Source organism: Microcaecilia unicolor, chromosome 6, assembly GCF_901765095.1.
Source record: "Microcaecilia unicolor chromosome 6, aMicUni1.1, whole genome shotgun sequence".
NCBI classification, from domain to species: Eukaryota; Metazoa; Chordata; class Amphibia; order Gymnophiona; family Siphonopidae; genus Microcaecilia; species Microcaecilia unicolor.
In genome coordinates this window covers 317718659-317737734 of record NC_044036.1, presented here as the reverse complement: position 1 = coordinate 317737734, position 19076 = coordinate 317718659, and the positions used below count along the sequence as shown (strand labels likewise).

General features: G+C 45.8%; 1 protein-coding gene across 8 annotated transcripts in view; it reads right to left on the bottom strand.

Annotated features, from left to right (window-relative positions):
* The window catches only part of MIF4GD (MIF4G domain containing), a 30207-nt gene that overhangs the window by 4636 nt on the left and 6495 nt on the right, over window positions 1-19076 (bottom strand). Inside the window, exons 4-7 of one of the 8 annotated variants that reach the window (XM_030208288.1) lie at window positions 18090-18260; window positions 17141-17324; window positions 16323-16453; window positions 11230-12728 (exon numbers count right to left, since the gene is read on the bottom strand). In XM_030208288.1, coding sequence (XP_030064148.1) covers window positions 12528-12728; window positions 16323-16453; window positions 17141-17324; window positions 18090-18260 — 687 coding nt within the window. In that variant the 3' untranslated portion in view covers window positions 11230-12527. Of the gene's footprint in view, window positions 1-5091; window positions 5492-11229; window positions 12729-16322; window positions 16454-17140; window positions 17325-18089; window positions 18261-19076 lie in introns of those variants that run through there. The other 7 variants (XM_030208286.1, XM_030208287.1, XM_030208292.1 and 4 more) reach the window with 7 other exon arrangements.

Genomic DNA, 19076 nt, shown 5'->3' with positions numbered 1-19076 from the left:
GGTTGTATTTTGTACCCCTGGACATTTTAACAGGGTGGATTAGGTTTCCTTGGGGTAGTATAAATAAGCTATCGTTGTGGTTGGAAGGGTAGAAGGTGGTGGTGAGGAGGGTTATTATAGCTGCTGGCTGTTATTATTGTTTTCTATTTGTAATTTATACACAACAGTTGCACAGCATATTGTTCCTTTTTATAGTTTAATAAAAAGATTTAAATATGAAATCATAATTGTTTGAGGCTTCTGCACATGAGGCCGGGGACAGGGACAGAACCTGCGGGGACGAGGCAGGGATGGAGACAGAGCCTGCGGGGAAAGGGTGGGGATGGAGACAGAGCCTGCGGGGAAAGGGTGGGGATGGAGACAGAACCCACGGGGACGGGGATAAACTTTGTCCCCGTGTCATTCTCTATTGTCAGGGCCTACTGTTTACTTTGACATCAGCTCTTTGATGCCCCACAGAAGCTACTGACCTAGGTTATTGCCAAGTCTTGCTCACAGTAGGACTCGTGTGATTTTATTTCTTATTCTGCAACACTTTTTGGTATGTTGTACAGAGGTGAATGGGGATTATGGGATTCCTGTGGTTCTGGGTCTGCAGGATTCTCGCTGGGATGGAAGAAGTTGCTGTTGGTTTCCTGTGGAAATGTAGTCAAAATTTCTGGTAGTGCCAGAGTGAGGCTTGGAACACACAAAGAGGCTATTGGAATGCATGTTAAAATTTAAATTGATATTTAAATCAGTTTATGGCCTAACTGATTGTTCAAGAATTCCTAAGCATTTTCTTTTTCAGTTGCACAGAGCACTCATTTATTGAAATGAGATTTTCTTTCATTTAAAAATATTTTTTGAAAAACATAACTAGGGTTTACTTTTGCCTATCAAGGAACCTCAGTTTAGAATCAGCTTCCTCTTCAGATCAGGCAAATTATACCTATTTATCCTATATAATAATTTGCACCTCCAACGTTCTGAAGCTGACTGCCAGGAAGTTGAAGCCCGGTTCACAATGTCTGAAGCCTTCCGGTGACATCAGCATGTTGCCTGGGAAACCGCAACACATCTTAAGCACGGGCGTCCCAGTTCAGCAGTCCCATCCTCCCCCTGTATGTCACGCGTGGCTGCCCTAACCAGCACCGAACAGGGAGACCGGTGTAGAGAGAGCTGAAAGACGCATCGCCGTGAGGGGAAAGGGAAAAATATATAGATGCAGCATACCTGTCTCCATGAAAGAACTCTGTCTCAGTGAAACACCCAAACGGACAAAGTGAAAACCGTACCAAATAAAAAGGGGTGACATAACTTGGAGTAGAGGGAGGGAGGGAGGGGGGCCTGGAACTTAGAGGAGAGGGAGGGAGGGAGGAGGGCCTAGAAATCAGAGGAAAGGGGGCCTGGAACTCGGAGGGAAGGGAGGGAAGGGGGACTGGAACTCGGAGGAGAGAGAGGGGGGCCTTGAAATCAGAGGAGAGAGAGGGAGGGAGGCCTGGAACTAAGAGGAGAGGGAGGGGGGCCTGGAACTCAGAGGAGAGGGGGGGAGGGAGGGGGCCAGGCTGGAACTCGGAGGATAACCTTGCTAGTGCCCGTTTCATTTGAGTGAGAAACGGACCTTTTTAACTAGTATTTTAATAAAGCTCTTAAAACATATTTGTTTACATCAAATGCTTAATGTATTCTTACATTTTATCTGTAAATTCCCTCATTTGTTGAGACTGTCCTCTTAATTGTAATTCAGGCTGAACCTAACCGGACAGAAGTGGAATACAAGAACCTGAATAGAATAGTGTCACAATGAGGCTTAGAATGCCCAGAGGCAGCTGGAACACCAGATTGAGGCTTGGAACACTCAGCCCCAAGGAAGTAAATTTCCAAGGAGGAGGCGGGAGGCCGTTAGGATTAAGATAGGGAAGAACTGGCATAGAAGAAAATTTGAGTGGGGTATTGAGGGACGTACCTATGGGTACAGGTGGGTACAAGTTAGATTCCAGTGGGAACAAGTGCAACTCTAGTACATTGTCATCTGCTAAATGAAGTCAACACTAGAGGCTTCAAAGATAATTCCTTGCTCTGGGTACAGGCTTGGATTCTGTTCCTGTATTTGGATTTAGCTCACACTTTTTTCCCAGTAGTAGCTCAAGATGATTTACATTCAGGTACACTAGGGGACCCTTTTACTAAGCTGTACTAAAAAGTGGTATTAGTGTGGGGCTTTCTCGCATGCTGAGGCCACTTTTAGTGTGGCTGTAAAATGGCCTCATTTCCCACTTTCTGTATTAGTGGCCACACGCTAATTTTTCTATTAGCGTGTGGCTATTAGCATCACCTATTTACTAATCAGTAAGCACTAACCACATGCTAATCAGCACATGGGGATGAGCTGTGCTAACCACTTAGTGCAGGCACTCCTATTCCCCCACTCCCAAACACACACACCCCAGCGCCAAAGACAAAACTACCTGCAGGATACCTGAGCACACCCCACAGTAGTGGATTTTAACCTGTAGTAAACACCCATTAGTGCTTACCGCAGCTTAGACAAAGGGCCTCAAGGGGTTTCCTGTTCCCACAAGGTTAACCACTAGTAGTGACTAAGCTGACCTGGAATTGTTTTTGCACCTTAACTGCTGTTTGTTTTCATTTTTGAGTGGCCTAGTGGTTAGGGTGGTGGACTTTGGTCCTGGGGAACTGAGGAACTGAGTTTGATTCCCACTTCAGGTACAGGCAGCTCCTTGTGACTCCGGGCAAGTCACTTAACCCTCCATTGCCCCATGTAAGCCGCATTGAGCCTGCCATTCCATGTAGAAGGTTGCGCAGGCTTCTGTTTCTGTGAGTCTGACGTCCTGCGCAGGACGTCAGACTCACAGAAGCAGAAGCCTGCGTGGCCACATTGGTGATCTGCAAGGGCCGACTTCTACATGGAATGTTGCTAGTGGAATAGCAACATTCCATGTAGAATCTCAAATAGTAGCAACAGTGGAGGAGTGGCCTAGTGGTTAGGGTGGTGGACTTTGGTCCTGAGGAACTGAGTTCAATTCCCACTTCAGGCACAGGCAGCTAGCTCCTTGTGCCAGGTACAAATAAGTACCTGTATACAATATGTAAGCCACATTGAGCCTGCCATGAGTGGGAAAGCGTGGGGTACAAATGAAAATAAAATAAATAATTAGCTAAAATGAGATGGTGTGTTATTCAGCTTGTATGGAAAACTGGAAGCCTTAATGAAGGTTCAAAGTGCTGGAGCCCAGTCCTTGTTCTCATAGGAAACAGTTTGGTGGGTACTTGAGAACCCTTAATATTGAGCAAACTCTTTGACCATGTCCAGAGAAGGGTAATTTCCATTCATTTTAACACCCCCCAATCACTATGAAAAGTTGTCTCCTATGCTTGTTCTTGTTCAGCTGGAAGACCAAAGCTGCAGGAGGAAACTGTTGATCTCCTTCTAACCGAAGCACACCTGAATAAACTGCTTGTAAATAGAACATTTCACCAGCTGCAGAATTAAACTCTGGGTAGCACAAAGGAAGTATTAGGAAGTCCACTAACAGTAAATTGAGGGCTTTGAGAAGGTTCCCAACCTACCCTGACTTAAGAGTGAGGTTCACTCCTGTCATGATATATGAACCAAAAACAAACCTTTCTAGACACATTAAACCACAGTGATACAATGTATTCTTCTGCCAAAACTTGACAGACGTTCTTGCAATAGAACGCTTTAAGCTGTCGTTCACCCCCTCCCCCCAAGCAGAGGAAAGAAAGAGCGAATGTCATTGAAATTATAAAGCCCTCAAAGGCAGTACACCTTTTTTTTCTGTTTGCTTTTTCACCAAAATGCTACCTGTCTTGATCCCTTAATAGGCCCAGTACATGTAGAGCTCGCCAGAGATCCAGCGTCAATGCATAAATGCCAGCTGACCATAGAGGAGCCAACTTTTCAAAACGTTTGGGGGGGGAGGTGCTAAACTAAAACAAATGACCCCTCATCAGATGTAGTGAAGGAGTTTGCTCGATATTGGGGATGCTCAAGCAGACAGCACCCACACAGCAGGCACTTCAACTCCTCCAATATTGATCAAGCAGCTCCTTCTCTGTGTCCAGGGAGAGGTAATTTGCGCTGAGCAGAGGTTCTGGGTAAAAGAATAACCGGATTGCAAGATTTTGAGCAGAGGATCCATCCTTTACCTTCTTCCCTGAACAGAGCAGAACAGAGCACCCCCCCCCCCCCCAACTGGCTTATATCCCGCGAAGGCTTTGTTCTGTTTCTGACGTCCTGCAGTCGTCAGAAACAGAACGAAGCCTTTGCGGGAAGAAGAGGACCTCAGCTGGCGGGGATTGGGGTCCCCTGCCAGCAAAGGTAGGCGACAGTGGGGGAGGGTTGGCGGTGGGAGGGGGGGTCGTCAAAGTTGGCAGCTGCGGGTTGGCAATGGCGGGGGGGGGGGGTGTCGATAATGGCTGGGGGGGGTCGGCGGCACCAGGGGGTCTAAAATGTGCCCCCTCACCTCGGGTTCTGGACCCCCCTCCCGCCGAAGTCTGGCTAAGCCCCTGGTTCAGCCAATACTTTTGTATAAGCAAAACTGTACTCCTAAGAGAAAAACTTTATATTAATTCTGTATACTCTATTGGTAAGTTAAGAAATGAATGACTTTTCTCATACGTGCACGGCCTTGGTCTTTTATCATTCCAATCTTTGGATGAGATACGTATGAACATTGGAATGGTGGTAAAAGACCTAAAATATTTAACAGTTGGCAGGCAGTCGGTAGCTCCAGACAACGTGGTGTAGGGATCTTTGCACATTTCTCAAACCTCAGACTAATGCCTAAAATCCACTGGCTTCGCTACATCGTGTTGAAACTTTCAGGAATTCTTTTCTGTGGTTTCTGACGTGGAGCAGTAGCACTTCTGGCTCACTGCTTCCTGTGATTTGCATAAAATGTGACAGATGAGAAAGGAAGCTGCCAGATACCACCTCTAACTCAAATGGAGCTGAAAACATCTGAGGCCGTTTAACCACCGATCTGCTAAAATATCCAGACTTCTGCTCACCCAAGCAAAGAAGACAGGAACCAGGAAATGAAGCTTCGCAAACTTCACACTTACCTCCTTCCGTTCTTGGATCCTCTCCACGCCTCGTTTTGGTTCAGTAGTTAAATCCATACATGTTTACTGTTTCTTTAGATGGGGGTTTTTAATTTGTTTTGCTCTCCAAGGCGGGTTTTTGGACATAGATCAGAAACAAAGCCACCAGCAGGAAGAGAAGCAGCAGCAGCAGGAAAGGCAGAAGCTCAAGCATAGAGTGCAAATGCAGGATCGGCATAATTGGCGCCTGGCTCAAATCTTACACGGATCAGTGAAAATCTCGAGCTGATGATGCTCTTGCTACTTTTCCCGGGGTCAGGGATTGCTAAACGGATTGTTTCCATTACAAACCTGTAGGTTTCCTCTTAGGTCACTTCCTAGCGCAGCCTGTAATGGAGGACGGATGAAAACAGAACAGCAGCACCGCCGGCTGGAAGAAATGGGTAATGCTAATGTTGTAACTTTGTCTTGGCACACGGTTTTCTAATGCAGTAAGTAAATAGTTCGAGCACAAAAAATGTGCTCTAAGGCCCTCATGATCAAAAGCCCCGCGCTGTTCCAAACAGCACCCTAAAAATAGTGCCTGGACAGCGCAGGGCTTTTCTGCATCGATGATCAAAGATAATGCATGCTAATCTAAGCAGCGCTATTATCTTTGATTATCATGTTGAAGTGCGGGAGAATTGCGCCCGAGCATGCGCTCAGCACAATCCTCCCGCACTTGTTTGACAGGTCTGGGCTGTCAAAAGCCCAAACCTGTCAAACAGCCTGGCCCGAGGCCCGAACAACGAGGCCCCCCCCCAAACCCCCAGAAAACGTCGTGGCCGCTGCTGGCGGCCAAACCCTCTCCCACCCTCCCACCCAGCGACGGGGGGGGGGGGGGCTGGAGGATCGGTGGGTCTCCAGCCCCCGAAACCCCCAGTAATCGCTGGTCCATCGACGGGGGGGGGGGGGGGTGCTGGAGGTCCGGTGGACCTCCAGCCCACCCCAAATCCTCCCCCCAGCGTTGTCTTTAAATTCCCTGGTGGTCCATGGTGTGGTGACACCCCCCTGGCCCCGTCCCGGCCCCCCTACCTTTCTGTTGGAGGAGGGACGCAGCCTGCCTGCCTCCCTCCTCTTCCTGTCAGTCGAAGCCCAAAATGGCGGCGCCCAGCACCGCCCACTGCATCCTGGGATGCACTGGGCGGGGCTACATACCACCCCCCCCCCCCCCTGTCGATGGACCAGCGATTACTGGGGGTTTCGGGCGCTGGAGACCCACCGATCCTCCAGCCCCCCCCCCCCCCGACACCACGGACCACCAGGGAATTTAAAGACAACGCTGGGGGGAGGATTTGGGGTGGGCTAAACTCCTGAGGATCCATTCCTTCTGAACAGGATTCCTTGACTTTGTTTGTTTTCTAATTTTTTAAGAACTTCTGTTTGTTCAGCCAGTGTTAAAGTCTTACAGTTGTGTGACGACGACGACCCCAGTGTACACTCTAACAACATTCTTTCGCTTATTCTGCCTGTGGCAGTTAAAGGGGTGGTAAATTTGAAATCTCATTGGTTGTCACGCGCCAATCGGCTTCCATATTCCATGCGCGCACTTATGCGGAACCTTTCCTGCAGAGGAGTGGTCTTAAACCATGCATATAAGCGAATCTTGCATTTATCAGTGGTGCGCTAAACCGAAGTTTGTCCCCATAGAAATTGATGGTGCCAAAAATGGGACCGAAGTACGGCATGCAGTTAAACAGAGCATGCGCTTATCTGACGTGCACTTAAATGGAGTGCACTGTATTTGCTGTAGTCTCAAAAATAATAAAAGTGCAATTAAACTCTGGACTTGGTTGCCAAAGACTTTGGTAAAAGCAGTTAGCTTAGCAGGGTTTAAAAAAAAAAGGTTTGGATCATTTTCTAAAAGAAAAACCCATAAGCCATTATTAAGATGAACTTGGGAAAATTCACTGCTTATTTCTAGGCTAAGCAGCATAAAATCTGTTTTACTCTTTTAGGATCTTGCTAGATACTTGTGACCTGGATTGGCCACTGTTGGAAACAAGATACTGGGCTTGATGGACCTCCTGTCTGTCCCAGTATGGCAACACTTGTGTTCTTAAAGCCCAAGAACTGGTATTAAATCCTCTCAACTAACACTGGTAGGCTGCCTGTGATCTGGTGATGAGTTTCTCCCACTGTGCACACTTTCTGCATCAGCCGCCCAGAAAGAGCACTCCAGACACATTTGCAATTATGTTGTATTGGCATTCATTGGACTGCATGTACAGACATCCACACCGCTGCTCAAATGCTATTCTGTGCCAACAATTTTTGCAATAGCAAGACCCTACATGTTCTGCATAGAGTGGCAGGTAGGCCTCTAGCCACCTTGCTGGGCCGTCTGTTACTATGTAAAAGTAGTCTAGCCAGATGAGAGATGAAAGGACCTTTGTCTATGTTTTCCCACTCTGTCCCCACCTGAAGCAGCCCCTGGCCCTATGTAAACCGCTTTGATTGTAACCACAGAAAGGTGGTATATCAAGTCCCTGTCCTGTTTAGGAACATAGGGGTCCTTTTACTAAGCTGCGGTAAAAAGTGGCCTGCAGTAGTGCAAGCATATCTTTTGGGTGCACATTGGGCCATTTTTTTTCCATGTCTAGGAAAAAGGGCCTTTTTTTTGAAGGGGCTGGAAAATGGACATGCGCTAAAATTGAAACCAGTGCCTTTCCATTTTATAGCAGTTTGATTTAGGGATATATCAAGGAACCACTGAAATAGTGGTCTACAGTGCTGTAACCATGAAAAAGGTCCACCAATTTAAGCTAGCTTTTTTTTTTTTTGCTCACTTTACATCATTTAGTGTCCCAAATCAGTAATACAATTGTGTGTGTAATCCCCTGGTAAATTGGGTTTGTGGATCTCCTGAGGGGATTACTAGAAATGGTTTGTAGAACACTCCAGATTCACTGGGGGAGAGGGTGAAGAACCCAGCCCAGGGGAGGTGTTGAGAGATTATGTGACAAGGGATGTCATTGTCGGAGTGAAGTTTGAATGTTATTAAAAAAGTTACCGGATTAGAGAGCTCATGCTCTTTGGTTGCCTTCACCCCCGCCAAGACAGAGTTGTGAAATAGCAAAAAATCTGTGGTCACTGCTTGCTCAACAAGGTATCTGATGAGCAGTGGGGGGGGGGGGGGGGGGGGAGGGCTCCCCTGTGCTTACTGCCATGACAAGCTGTGCTGCTGTGTTTGCTCTCCTCCAATCCCACATGGTCTCTGCTTCCTGCTGCTGCCTCTTGCAGGGCTGCCGATGAGTCATCATCAGCTGATGACCTCATCACCCACCTCACCCCCCTATTGGTCAAATTTGGAGCCAGAATGAGGTTTGAGATGCACCAAGCCTCATTCCAGCACTAAATCTGACCAATAGGAGACAGAGCTGGAAACAGCCCAAAAAGTGACACAACCCACGACTGTTCAAGAATGCCCGCAGGCAACTTATTAAAAGCCGTCCAGTTCTACAGGAAAACCGTGCAGTTGGCAACCCTGGCCAGGACCCTTGAGGAAAGGGGGTATCCTGATTAAGCCCAATAACCTAAGGCTGAGCTAAGGAGTAGTTCTTGTTAATAAAAGAAGTAAATATGAGGAGAGCTCCGGGTGGGTAGAAAGGGTTATCCCATCAGGAGCAGAACAGGAAGAGTCTGTTCAGTGCCAGATGCAGCAGCTTAAAGAAGTGCACCTCTGGAGGAGTAGAAGAAACAGGACGGTCTGGCGGCTGGGTAAAAGCCTAGCGGGACAGCTTCAGCCACAGCCTTAGATTATTCTGTCAGAAAGGACGGGTAGTGGGAGGACTGGTGGATACTGTGAATACCTTAGCATTTAGCAAGAGACTATTAAATCATTAGTTGGAACTTTTCACCAAAAGTCTTGGTCTGGCACAAAAAACTCTTTCAGCAAAGTAAACTGTTTGTTAAGCATGAAGTTTGGAAATCTGCCTGTTGCAGTGTTCCAGTAATGTTATGTTTTGCATTTAATATAAAACCTGGAATGGAGAGTTTTCTTGGACTGAGTAGAGGAGTGTGGTAGCCGTGTTAGTCCACTCTTAAGGTTATTTGCTTATTTCCGATCTGACGAAGAAGGGCAACCTTCGAAAGCTAATCAAGAAATGTATTAAGTTATGTCCAATAAAAAAGGTATCATCTTATTTTCTTTTCCATGTTTTATTTTGTTTGATTTCTATTGATAACCTTGGACTAAGTGAAGTCAATTTACTCACAGACTGGTACTGCAATAATAAAGAGTGTGGTTTAAAACCCTACAGCCTACCAGGATCAAGCCCAGTCCCGGCCTGCGTCCAGCTCAGTAAAACAGAACTATTGTTTGTGGCCCTGGGTTTGGGTACCAGACGAAGAGTTAGCTGGTGCCCAGAACTTGTGGTGAGACCAGGGCTACGTGTGGTTTTCTAGTACCATATAATCTGAGTGTCCAAATACCACCCAAAAATAAAACAGTGTGCTGCAAAAATAATTAATTGTAAAATCCACTCTTCAGGTACAGGGCGGCCAAAACTGATTCTACGGGCAAAATCCACTGCTCAGTTTTGTCCAGAACCAAATTTGAAACCTAAACCATAGCCCCAATCTGTGCTGCTGCAAATCAGGCCAACCTCCCCCGGACAAAAATCATGTCTTCCCAGGTTGCCCACCAACTCTGCTCTCCCAGGGCCTACCTTCTAAAAGCCCTGGTGGTCCAGTGGCCTCTTCAGAGCAGGAGTGATCAGGAGCTGCTCCTGCATCTGTCTGCTGCATAGTGAAAATGGTGCGGTAGCAGGTTTGCGAGACTGCTGTGGGCGGTTGCAATCGCCATTTTGAGATCGGAAATGGCATGAGCAAGAGCAGCTGGGGATTGCTCCTGCCTACACTGGTTCCAATCCCAAAACAGTGGCCACTGGGAGGGCCTGCAGGTGAGGAGTGGGGGGAAGTTGTTGGGGGTCCAGGACGACTTTTCTGTTATTGCTGTTGTTGAGGGAAAGTTGGCCTGGGCTTGCGGCAGCAGCAGCACGGACTGGGGGTAGGGAGTTTTTTTTGTTTTTTTTAATTTCAGCTGAAAGTGCACTGACATTTTCGTCCGAAACCTGAATCCGGATTTCAGGCTGGTTTCGGTGCCAAATTCAAAACTCAGTTGGCCTCTTATCTTCACATTCTCAGCAATCAAGGCTGAAAAACCATAATGTATTGTGTGTTTGGTACATCGTACTATAAAATAATAAATACATTTCAGTATTTATTTCCTTCCCCAGGAACCACAGTCTACAAATCGTCAGGTACCAAACTCCTGCTAGTCATTAACATGCAGCCTCCGAGTGTAATGACTGTTTAAAACTACACGCACAGCCAGCGGTCACTGACCCGCTTTGTTGAATGTTATTTTTCTTGTGTAAAAACAATAAACAGATTTAAACATAAAACTGCATGCACAGGTTACAGAATGCTGCCAGTTATGCGCCTAACTTAATTGTTAAATTAGGCACCAATTGGCTTTAAATACCAATAATGGTCTTTAATTGGTCCAGATTTGAGGTCTATATATATAACTGCACTTAAGACAACTTCAAAAGGGGGGTGGTGTCTTGCAGTTGCATACAAGTTATAGAACACTAATACGCAAACAACTGCCAATATTTAGTCAGGTGCATTAATGCCAGCTTGATGCCAACTCATGCTAGTATTCTATAACAGCGATTATGCACAGAATTGCCATTTAGCACCCAACGTTTTGGGGCCTAACTTGAGCCCATATTATTCCTGAGGGAGCTGTGGATTGTTGCTGCCTTGGCTGGGCTGGGAGAGGGGAGAACCTTGGGCTCCTGCCAATGAAGGCTTGTGGTGCTGCGGGAAGGCGGTTGTCGCTGCACAAGAGAAAACTACCAAGCCAATATTATTATTTAATAACGTTTTTAACATGCACATGCTGTATCAAATTCTACAAAAAAAAAAAAAGCTGTGCAGCGCTATAACAACATAGTGTTAAACTTTAGTGGACAGCTATGAACATTTCTTTCAGAATAGAAATCCACATAAACCTTTATTCCCAGATTACACCAAAACTGGCAGATAAGTGAGAGTGCACTGTATAGGTCGGACAGCTCCAAGAAATTCCCTGAGATTAAAAACCAGAAGTGTAACACAGATATTTTATATACACATACCTATATATACATACAAAATATAAAGGCCAAGGTTATTCTAATACCATCATTAAGTGCATCTAGTTTTGAGAATAGACCAGGCTGCTATTTATTTGTAACCACAACACTCACTGAATGAATCTGAAACACACAGTTCAATAATATGGCGACACCAGAACAGGAGAACTATGAGACCAAGGCAACACAGGAATGGCGAGTGCAATGAAGTTCACAGCCTCCTCCTTAAGGAACCACCATCATCCCTAGATATAAGCCTCCAACCCTTGAGGAGAGTGGCCTTACTTGCAAAGCCAGTGGCAGGAACTGGGGCTTCAGCATCACTTATAGCAGCGCTTCTCAGCCCAATCCAGTTTGCAAGACATCCTTGCATACCAAGGAGGATCATGTAAATTCATTGTGGATATCTTGAAGACCCGACTGGCTCGTGTGCCTCTAGAACTGGGTTGAGAAGCACCGACTTATAGGGATCACTGGAGGTAAAGTGCAGACAGACCATGGGGCGAGGGAGTGTTTGCATAGGTCTTTTTAGATTTGCTCTCTTTCCCTGTCCATCTATTGGTTTTCTTCTGATTTGCTACTTGGCAAGGGAGAGCAGATGGCACACATTTGGCTCTCGTGTGCTATATTCTCCACCACAACTTCCACCATCTGAGTCCATTCTATGAGCCCAATGGCACTACCTCGAGGACATCTTGGAGGTTAAAGAATTTGGTAGGTTAAAACAGTTAGAAATGTGCTGGCATGTGAAATAGTCAGACCTCAGTTGGAGGGTGCCCAAATAGGTGACTTTCAACTGGGGCCACTTGAAATCTTTGACCTCTGCTGACACTTAACACCAATTACAGCCAAATTCAGATTGTGTTTCAGTGATGTGGACTCTGGTCCACTGGGAACTGGACCCATATCACAGCTTTCAGATGGAACTGCTTGCAATGACCACCCACCTGAGAGAAATCTGAACTGGTGGCTTAATGGTGAAAATCTCTGTAACCCTTTTTCAGTCCTGTGTCACATCTGTATCCTCTTCAAAGATTGCTTTTCAAGGTTGAAGCAAGCACACAGATTCACTGGGTCTAATATGACTGCAAAATAGTGAACAGTTCTTCCTTCCAAGGGCTGCATCCTGTTACAGAGCAAGAGTGAACAGATCCCTATTTCCGTGCTGTCTCCAAGGTCTGTCAGGAAGCAGCAGTTCATACATTTCTTGCCTTGATTCTACAAGGTCCATGTCCTTCAGGAAGTGGTCGAGAACCATCCTCTTACTGCACCTCAACTCTCCTGGCTTGTGGAACTGGCTGGACACTTCAGGGTATGCAGGAGACTGCAGAAGAATTCATACCAGAAGAAGGTGAGTCCTGTGGCCAAGGCCGCCTTGACCAGGCTGGGATAGAGACCTTTAAAGAATCCCCTTGGACCCTCATCACGTGCAATCTGCACAGCACAGTCCATCAGGCCTTTGTACGTCCTCACCTGTGGGGAAAGAGTAGAACACACATAAGTCATACGTTATGGATGTGCCATCTCTTTCCTGAAGGAAGGGCCAAGAAGATCAGAATTTCAGAAAGCGATTCCATACCCCAAAGAAATAAAAGCTGGACTGTTGCAAAAAAAAAAAAAAAAAAAAAAAATCAGAATTAATCTGATCTTAGAACATGCTTTCCCTCTGCTGCCTTTATTCCAATTCCTAAATGAAGTGCAGGGAAGCTCCCTCTCTTGTGCTGTGTTGCTCTGTTGGTGTTGGAAACCTGTCTTGCTCGGGTATAACACAGAGAGCTTTTCCATCTGAATATATTTGGGTCAGAATGGTCTATAGGTTGTGGTACTTGCAGAAAAACATAATGTGCTCCGAAAGACCAAGGGTCCACTGAGATCACCATCCTGTCTCTCTCTGATGATGGCTAATGTGGGACACTTGGAACTGCCTGTCTGGAACGCAATACCTCGACACATCCGAACAACCAATGAACATCTACCCTTCCGAAAGCTGCTGAAAACTTGCCTCTTCAAACAAGCCTACCCCAACAACCCAACTTAAATCTGGAGCCTAATCCACACCACTAGCACCACCCATACTCCAATCCTCTCACCCACGTCTTGTCCTACTCTCTATAACTGGGATATCTTTGTGACACTCTGTACCATACTTTGTATTATCTCTGTGATACTTTGTACCATACCTTATAAGCCGCACTGAACCTGCTATCGAGCGGGGTATAAATGCTATAAATAAATAAAAAAGGCAGGTCGGTTATCAAACTGATATAAGACTTATCCAAATCTTCCGTGTCCAATAATTTTCTGGACTGCAGATGTCACCTATCTTCTGATCTAAAGATGGGAAAGGGAAATTGGACTTGATATACTGCCTTTCTGTGGTATTTTGCAACTACATTCAAAGCAGTTTACATATATTCAGGTACTTATTTTGTACCAGGGGCAATGGAGGGTTAAGTGACTTACCCAGAGTCACAAGGAGCTGTAGTGGGAATTGAACGCAGTTCCCCAGGATCAAAGTCCACTGCACTAACCACTAGGCTACTCTTCCACTAGCAACGTTCCATGTAGAAGACCCATGGAGACCCAGGCAAAGGTATCGGCCTGCTTATCCGACATTGCTGCCTGGATGTCCAACCGCCACCTGAAACTGAACATGTCCAAGACCGAGCTTATCGTCTTTCCACCAAAACCCACTTCTCCACTTTCTATCTCAGTTGATAACACCCTCATCCTCCCCGTCTCATCTGCCCGCAACCTCGGAGTCATCTTTGACTCCTCTCTCTCCTTCTCTGCGCATATCCAGCAGATAGCCAAGACCTGTCGCTTCTTCCTCTTTAACATCAGCAAAATTCGCCCTTTCCTCTCTGAACACACACCACCCGAACTCTCGTCCACGCTCTCATTACCTCTCGCCTGGACTACTGCAACTTACTCCTCACCGGCCTCCCACTTAGCCATCTATCCCCCCTTCAGTCTGTTCAGAACTCTGCTGCACGTCTCATATTCCGCCAGAACCGATATATCACCCCTCTCCTCAGGTCACTTCACTGGCTTCCGATCAGATACCGCATTCAATTCAAGCTTCTCCTTCTTACCTACAAATGCACTCAGTCTGCTGCCCCTCACTACCTCTCTACCCTCATCTCCCCTTACGTTCCCGCCCGTAACCTCCGTTCACAGGATAAATCCCTCCTCTCAGTACCCTTCTCCACCACCGCCAACTCCAGGCTCCGCTCATTCTGCCTTGCCTCACCCTATGCTTGGAACAACCTTCCTGAACCCTTACGCCAAGCCCCCTCCCTGCCCGTCTTCAAGTCTTTGCTTAAAGCCCACCTCTTCAATGCTGCGTTCGGCACCTAACCCTTACCGTTCAGTGAATCCAGACTGCCCCAATTTGACTGCCCCTATCGGACCGACCGTTCACTTGTCTATTAAATTGTAAGCTCTCTGAGCAGGGACTGTCTCTCTTTGTTAAATTGTACAGCGCTGCGTAACCCTAGTAGCGCTCTAGAAATGTTAAGTAGTAGTAGTAGTAGTAGAAGCCTGCCCTTGCAGATCAGCAATGCGGCCGCGCAGGCTTCTGTTTCTGTGAGTCTGACGTCCTGCACATTCCATGTAGAATCTCCAATAGTAGCAACATTCCATGTAGAATCTTCAAACAGTAGCAACATTCCAGAATCTCAAATAGCAGCAACAGCAACATTCCATGTAGAATCTCAAATAGGGAAAGGGAAATGGGACTTGATATACTGCCTTTCTGAGGTTTCTTTGCAACTACATTCAAAGCAGTTTACATATATTGAGGTACTTATTTTGTACCAGGGGCAATGGAGGGTTAAGTGACTTGCCCAGAGTCACAAGGAGCTGCAGTGGGACTCAAACCCAGTTCCCCAGGATCAAAAGCTTCATTAACCATTAGGCTACTCTTCCACTCTGATACTGAATGATCATTTGTATCTGTAACATCATCTTTGAATAAATAAGAACATGAGTGACTGGGTACTATCACAGTATCCTGCCTCATCAGCACGTCTGTTCCTTGTTCTTCACTCCCAGGGCTAGGTGACAACTTTCTGAAATCTACCTGGCTAATAACTGATTGTGGACTTTTCCTGCAAGAACTTGTCAAAATCCTTTTTCTATTTGTATTTATTTATTTTTATTTTTTATTTATTTTTGTTACATTTGTACCCCGTGCTTTCCCACTCATGGCAGGCTCAATGTGGCTTAAATGGGGCAATGGAGGGTTAAGTGACTTGCCCAGCGTCACAAGGAGCTGCCTGTGCCGGAAGTGGGAATCGAACTCAGTTCCTCAGGACCAAAGTCCACCACCCTAACCACTAGGCCACTCCTTCACTGTTGCTACTATTTGAGATTCTACATGGAATGTTGCTATTCCACTAGCAACATTCCATGTAGAAGTCGGCCCTTGCAGATCACCAATGTGGCCGCGCAGGCTTCTGCTTCTGTGAGTCTGACGTGCAGGACGTCAGACTCACAGAAACAGAAGCCTGCGCAGCCTTCTACATGGAATGTTGCTAGTGGAATAGCAACATTCCATGTAGAATCTCCAAAAGTATCTATTTTATTTTTGTTACATTTGTACCCTGCGCTTTCCCACTCATGGCAGGCTCAATGCGGCTTACATGGGGCAATGGAGGGTTAAGTGACTTGCCCAGAGTCACAAGGAGCTGCCTGTGCCTGAAGTGGGAATTGAACTCAGTTCCTCAGGACCAAAGTCCACCACCTTAACCACTAGGCCACTCCCACTTTTTAATCATTTCAAATTACTCATTTAACATATCCGTAATGAAAAGAACATGCCAAGTTTCTAAATTATGAGAGGGAAGATCAAACACTGGAAAAACTATCCCAAGAATGTTATGAAAATGGACCCCCCCCCCCAAAAAAAAAAAAAAAAAACTAATGGGGGTGGGGGGGGGGGGGGAAGAAACCCACTACTCACAAATTCAGTATCTTCCAAAAATTAATTTCACTAACAGAAGATCCCAGGACGAATCCAACGAGGCCTCTGCAGAGCAGCCAAGACTGAGAGTAGCGTCTCACCTGCCCAAAGGCCATCCGTGCCTGCTCAAAGCCTCCCACTTGCAGTCTCTTTTTGAAAAGATCAAATGGGTAGGTCAGAGTTTTGCTGAAGACGCCTGCACAGCTGCCACAGATGAGGTTTTTAACATTACCTGATCAGCAGAGAGAGAGAGAGACACGAACAAAGAGACAAAGAGTAAGACTGGAACAAAAAATACCCTGGGAAGTTATATATACATTTGCTGAACGATTGGATCCTTCTGTATGTATTGCCTCTGTCCTATATAATGATGTAGTTCCTTTCACCTTTTTTGTAAATCGCCTAGACTTGGTGTCCCCAAATTTGGTGATGCATCAAATCAGCAAAACATATTCAAATGTCTTTCTGGCCAGGGCAGATCCTGGGCCTCCTGAGCTACAGCAGCTCCCCACGCTAAGGCTCCTGTTTTAGCATGAAAGCACATTATTTAAAAAAAAAAAAACAAAAGCCTCCTTCCTTTGTTCTCTGTGCTCATTGAGGCATCTAACAAATATGTGATACTGAAAAGCTGTACACCATGGTTTGCCAAACTTGTCTTAGAGATGTCACAGCCAGTCAAGTTTCTAGGATATCCACATGAATATGCAGGAGATAAGATAAATTTGTATATGATGTCTTGGTATGGGGTCCCCAGGATAGGTTTGTGAAGCCCTGCTGTACACAAGGATACCAGGTACCAAATGTGCTGCCCCCCACCTCCCACAATACTGAACATGTCTTTGCACCCTATTCCTCCCTGCTATAGGTGAGGACCTGTCTTGCACTTGGGTTTCTACAAGAATGTTCCTCAGCCACCCACCTTTTTTCCACCCAGTAGCTGGCACTGCCCACTCGTAAATCCGCTTCAGAACGTTATAAAAGGAAAACTGGAACCCTGCATAGGGGAAAATGGCAATCATTGTTGGGGTCAGACCACGGTAAAAGGTCAAAGGGCCCTCAGTCTTGTACATGGTGACTATGGCTTGTCGAAGAGTTTTATAAATCTGGAAAAGAACAAAAAAATAAAAAGTTACCAAACATTAAAGGTGTCTGTGTCAGGGCAGGCCTGGTGGCTCAATGGTACATGCTGTACATGTCATGGGAAGGATATAGAATTTGATTCTCAGGTCAGGTCCTCTGCTTCCTTGTTTGGCCAGGGGTGGGTAATGTTTAGGACTCCTGATGAAGAAGGAAGGAATCCCAATTACTGCAGTTAGGGTCCACAGACCTATTACTGGGTGGGGGAGGAGGAGATAATAAAATGGGGACAATAAAAATCTGATTCAATGAAAATGAAGGCTTATGGCACCTTCAGAGGTGCATTTCCAGCTCAATCAGAAGCTAAGGAAGCAGGATGAAAACTAGTGGACTTCAACCGTAGCATATCCAAAAGGCCCACTACCACTTCCAGCAATGTCAGAAGTCCTCTAATGATTCCATGAGGCTAAAACAAAGGTAATGTAATGGCTGCAACTAACCATTCTTTTTCCACCATGGGAAAGCTATGCTTATTGAATAATACACACTCACATGCTCCCTAGAATGGGTATTCATTTATTTCAAAACATCTGTATTCCACAGATCTGTGCTTTTGACATATACACTCAAAATATAAACAATTAAACTTCCACATCACACCAACATTACAAAACTACCCACTGTGTCATGTGTAGCATCCAGGAAGGGATGCAGTAGCGTATATACCCTTCTGGGTATGACACATGACGCAGTGGAGACTTTAAGGACACTGCATAGCTTTCTCCCATTACCTTGGGCTCCCCTTGTGCAGCAAAACGGGTGCGCAGGGTGTCCAGCGGCTGATTGGCTAGGGAGGCTGTGCACGCAGAAAGGCCTCCACAAACAAAATGCACTGCGGGATCCGTGGCACTGTGAGTTGTAGTATTGTGGACAAGTTCTGTGAGCAGCTCAAAGGTGACAAACTTTAAACAAAAGAATCAAGAAAAAAAAAAAAAAAAAAAGACGGAAGGGTCAGAAAAGTTGCTTCCCAGATGCAATTCTCTATTATACCTCTCAAGTAAGGAAGCCAGGGAGGCAGAAATCCTTCCAATATCAGTGACCATAGGGCCATCTACTAACAAAAAGACCAGATGATTCCATGGTCATTAATACTAGCTCTTTAATACCTACTCCAAAAAAAACTTCGAAAATTTACAACCCAGTCCTTGAGATCACAGAAAAACAAATCTAGAATTCTGCTTTTAATAACTACATAAGAACATAAGGATCACCATTCTGGGTCAGACCAATGGTCCATTTAGCCCAGTGTCCTGCTTCCAACAGTGGCCAACCCAGGTCACAAGTACCTGGCAGAAATCAATTATTAGCACCATTCCATGCTACCAATCCCAGGGCAAGCAGTGGCTTGCCCCATGCCCATCTCAATAACAGACTATGGACTTTTCCTCCAGGAATTCATCCAAACCTTTTTGCAAACCCAGGATACACTAACCAAATTACCACATCCTCCAGCAATGAGTTCCAGAGCTTAACTATTCTTTGAGTGAAAAAATATTTCCTCCTATTTGTTTCCATGTAATTTTGTCCCTTGTTCATTGTACTTTTTGAAAGAGTGAAAAAAAAATAGATTCACTTTCACTGGTTCTATTCCATTCAACATTTTGTAGACCTCAATCACATCCCCTCTCAGCAGTCTCTTTCCAAGCCAAAGAGGCCTAACCTTTTTTTTTTTTCTTTTCCTCATATGGGAGGAGTTCCATCCCCTTTATCATTTTGGT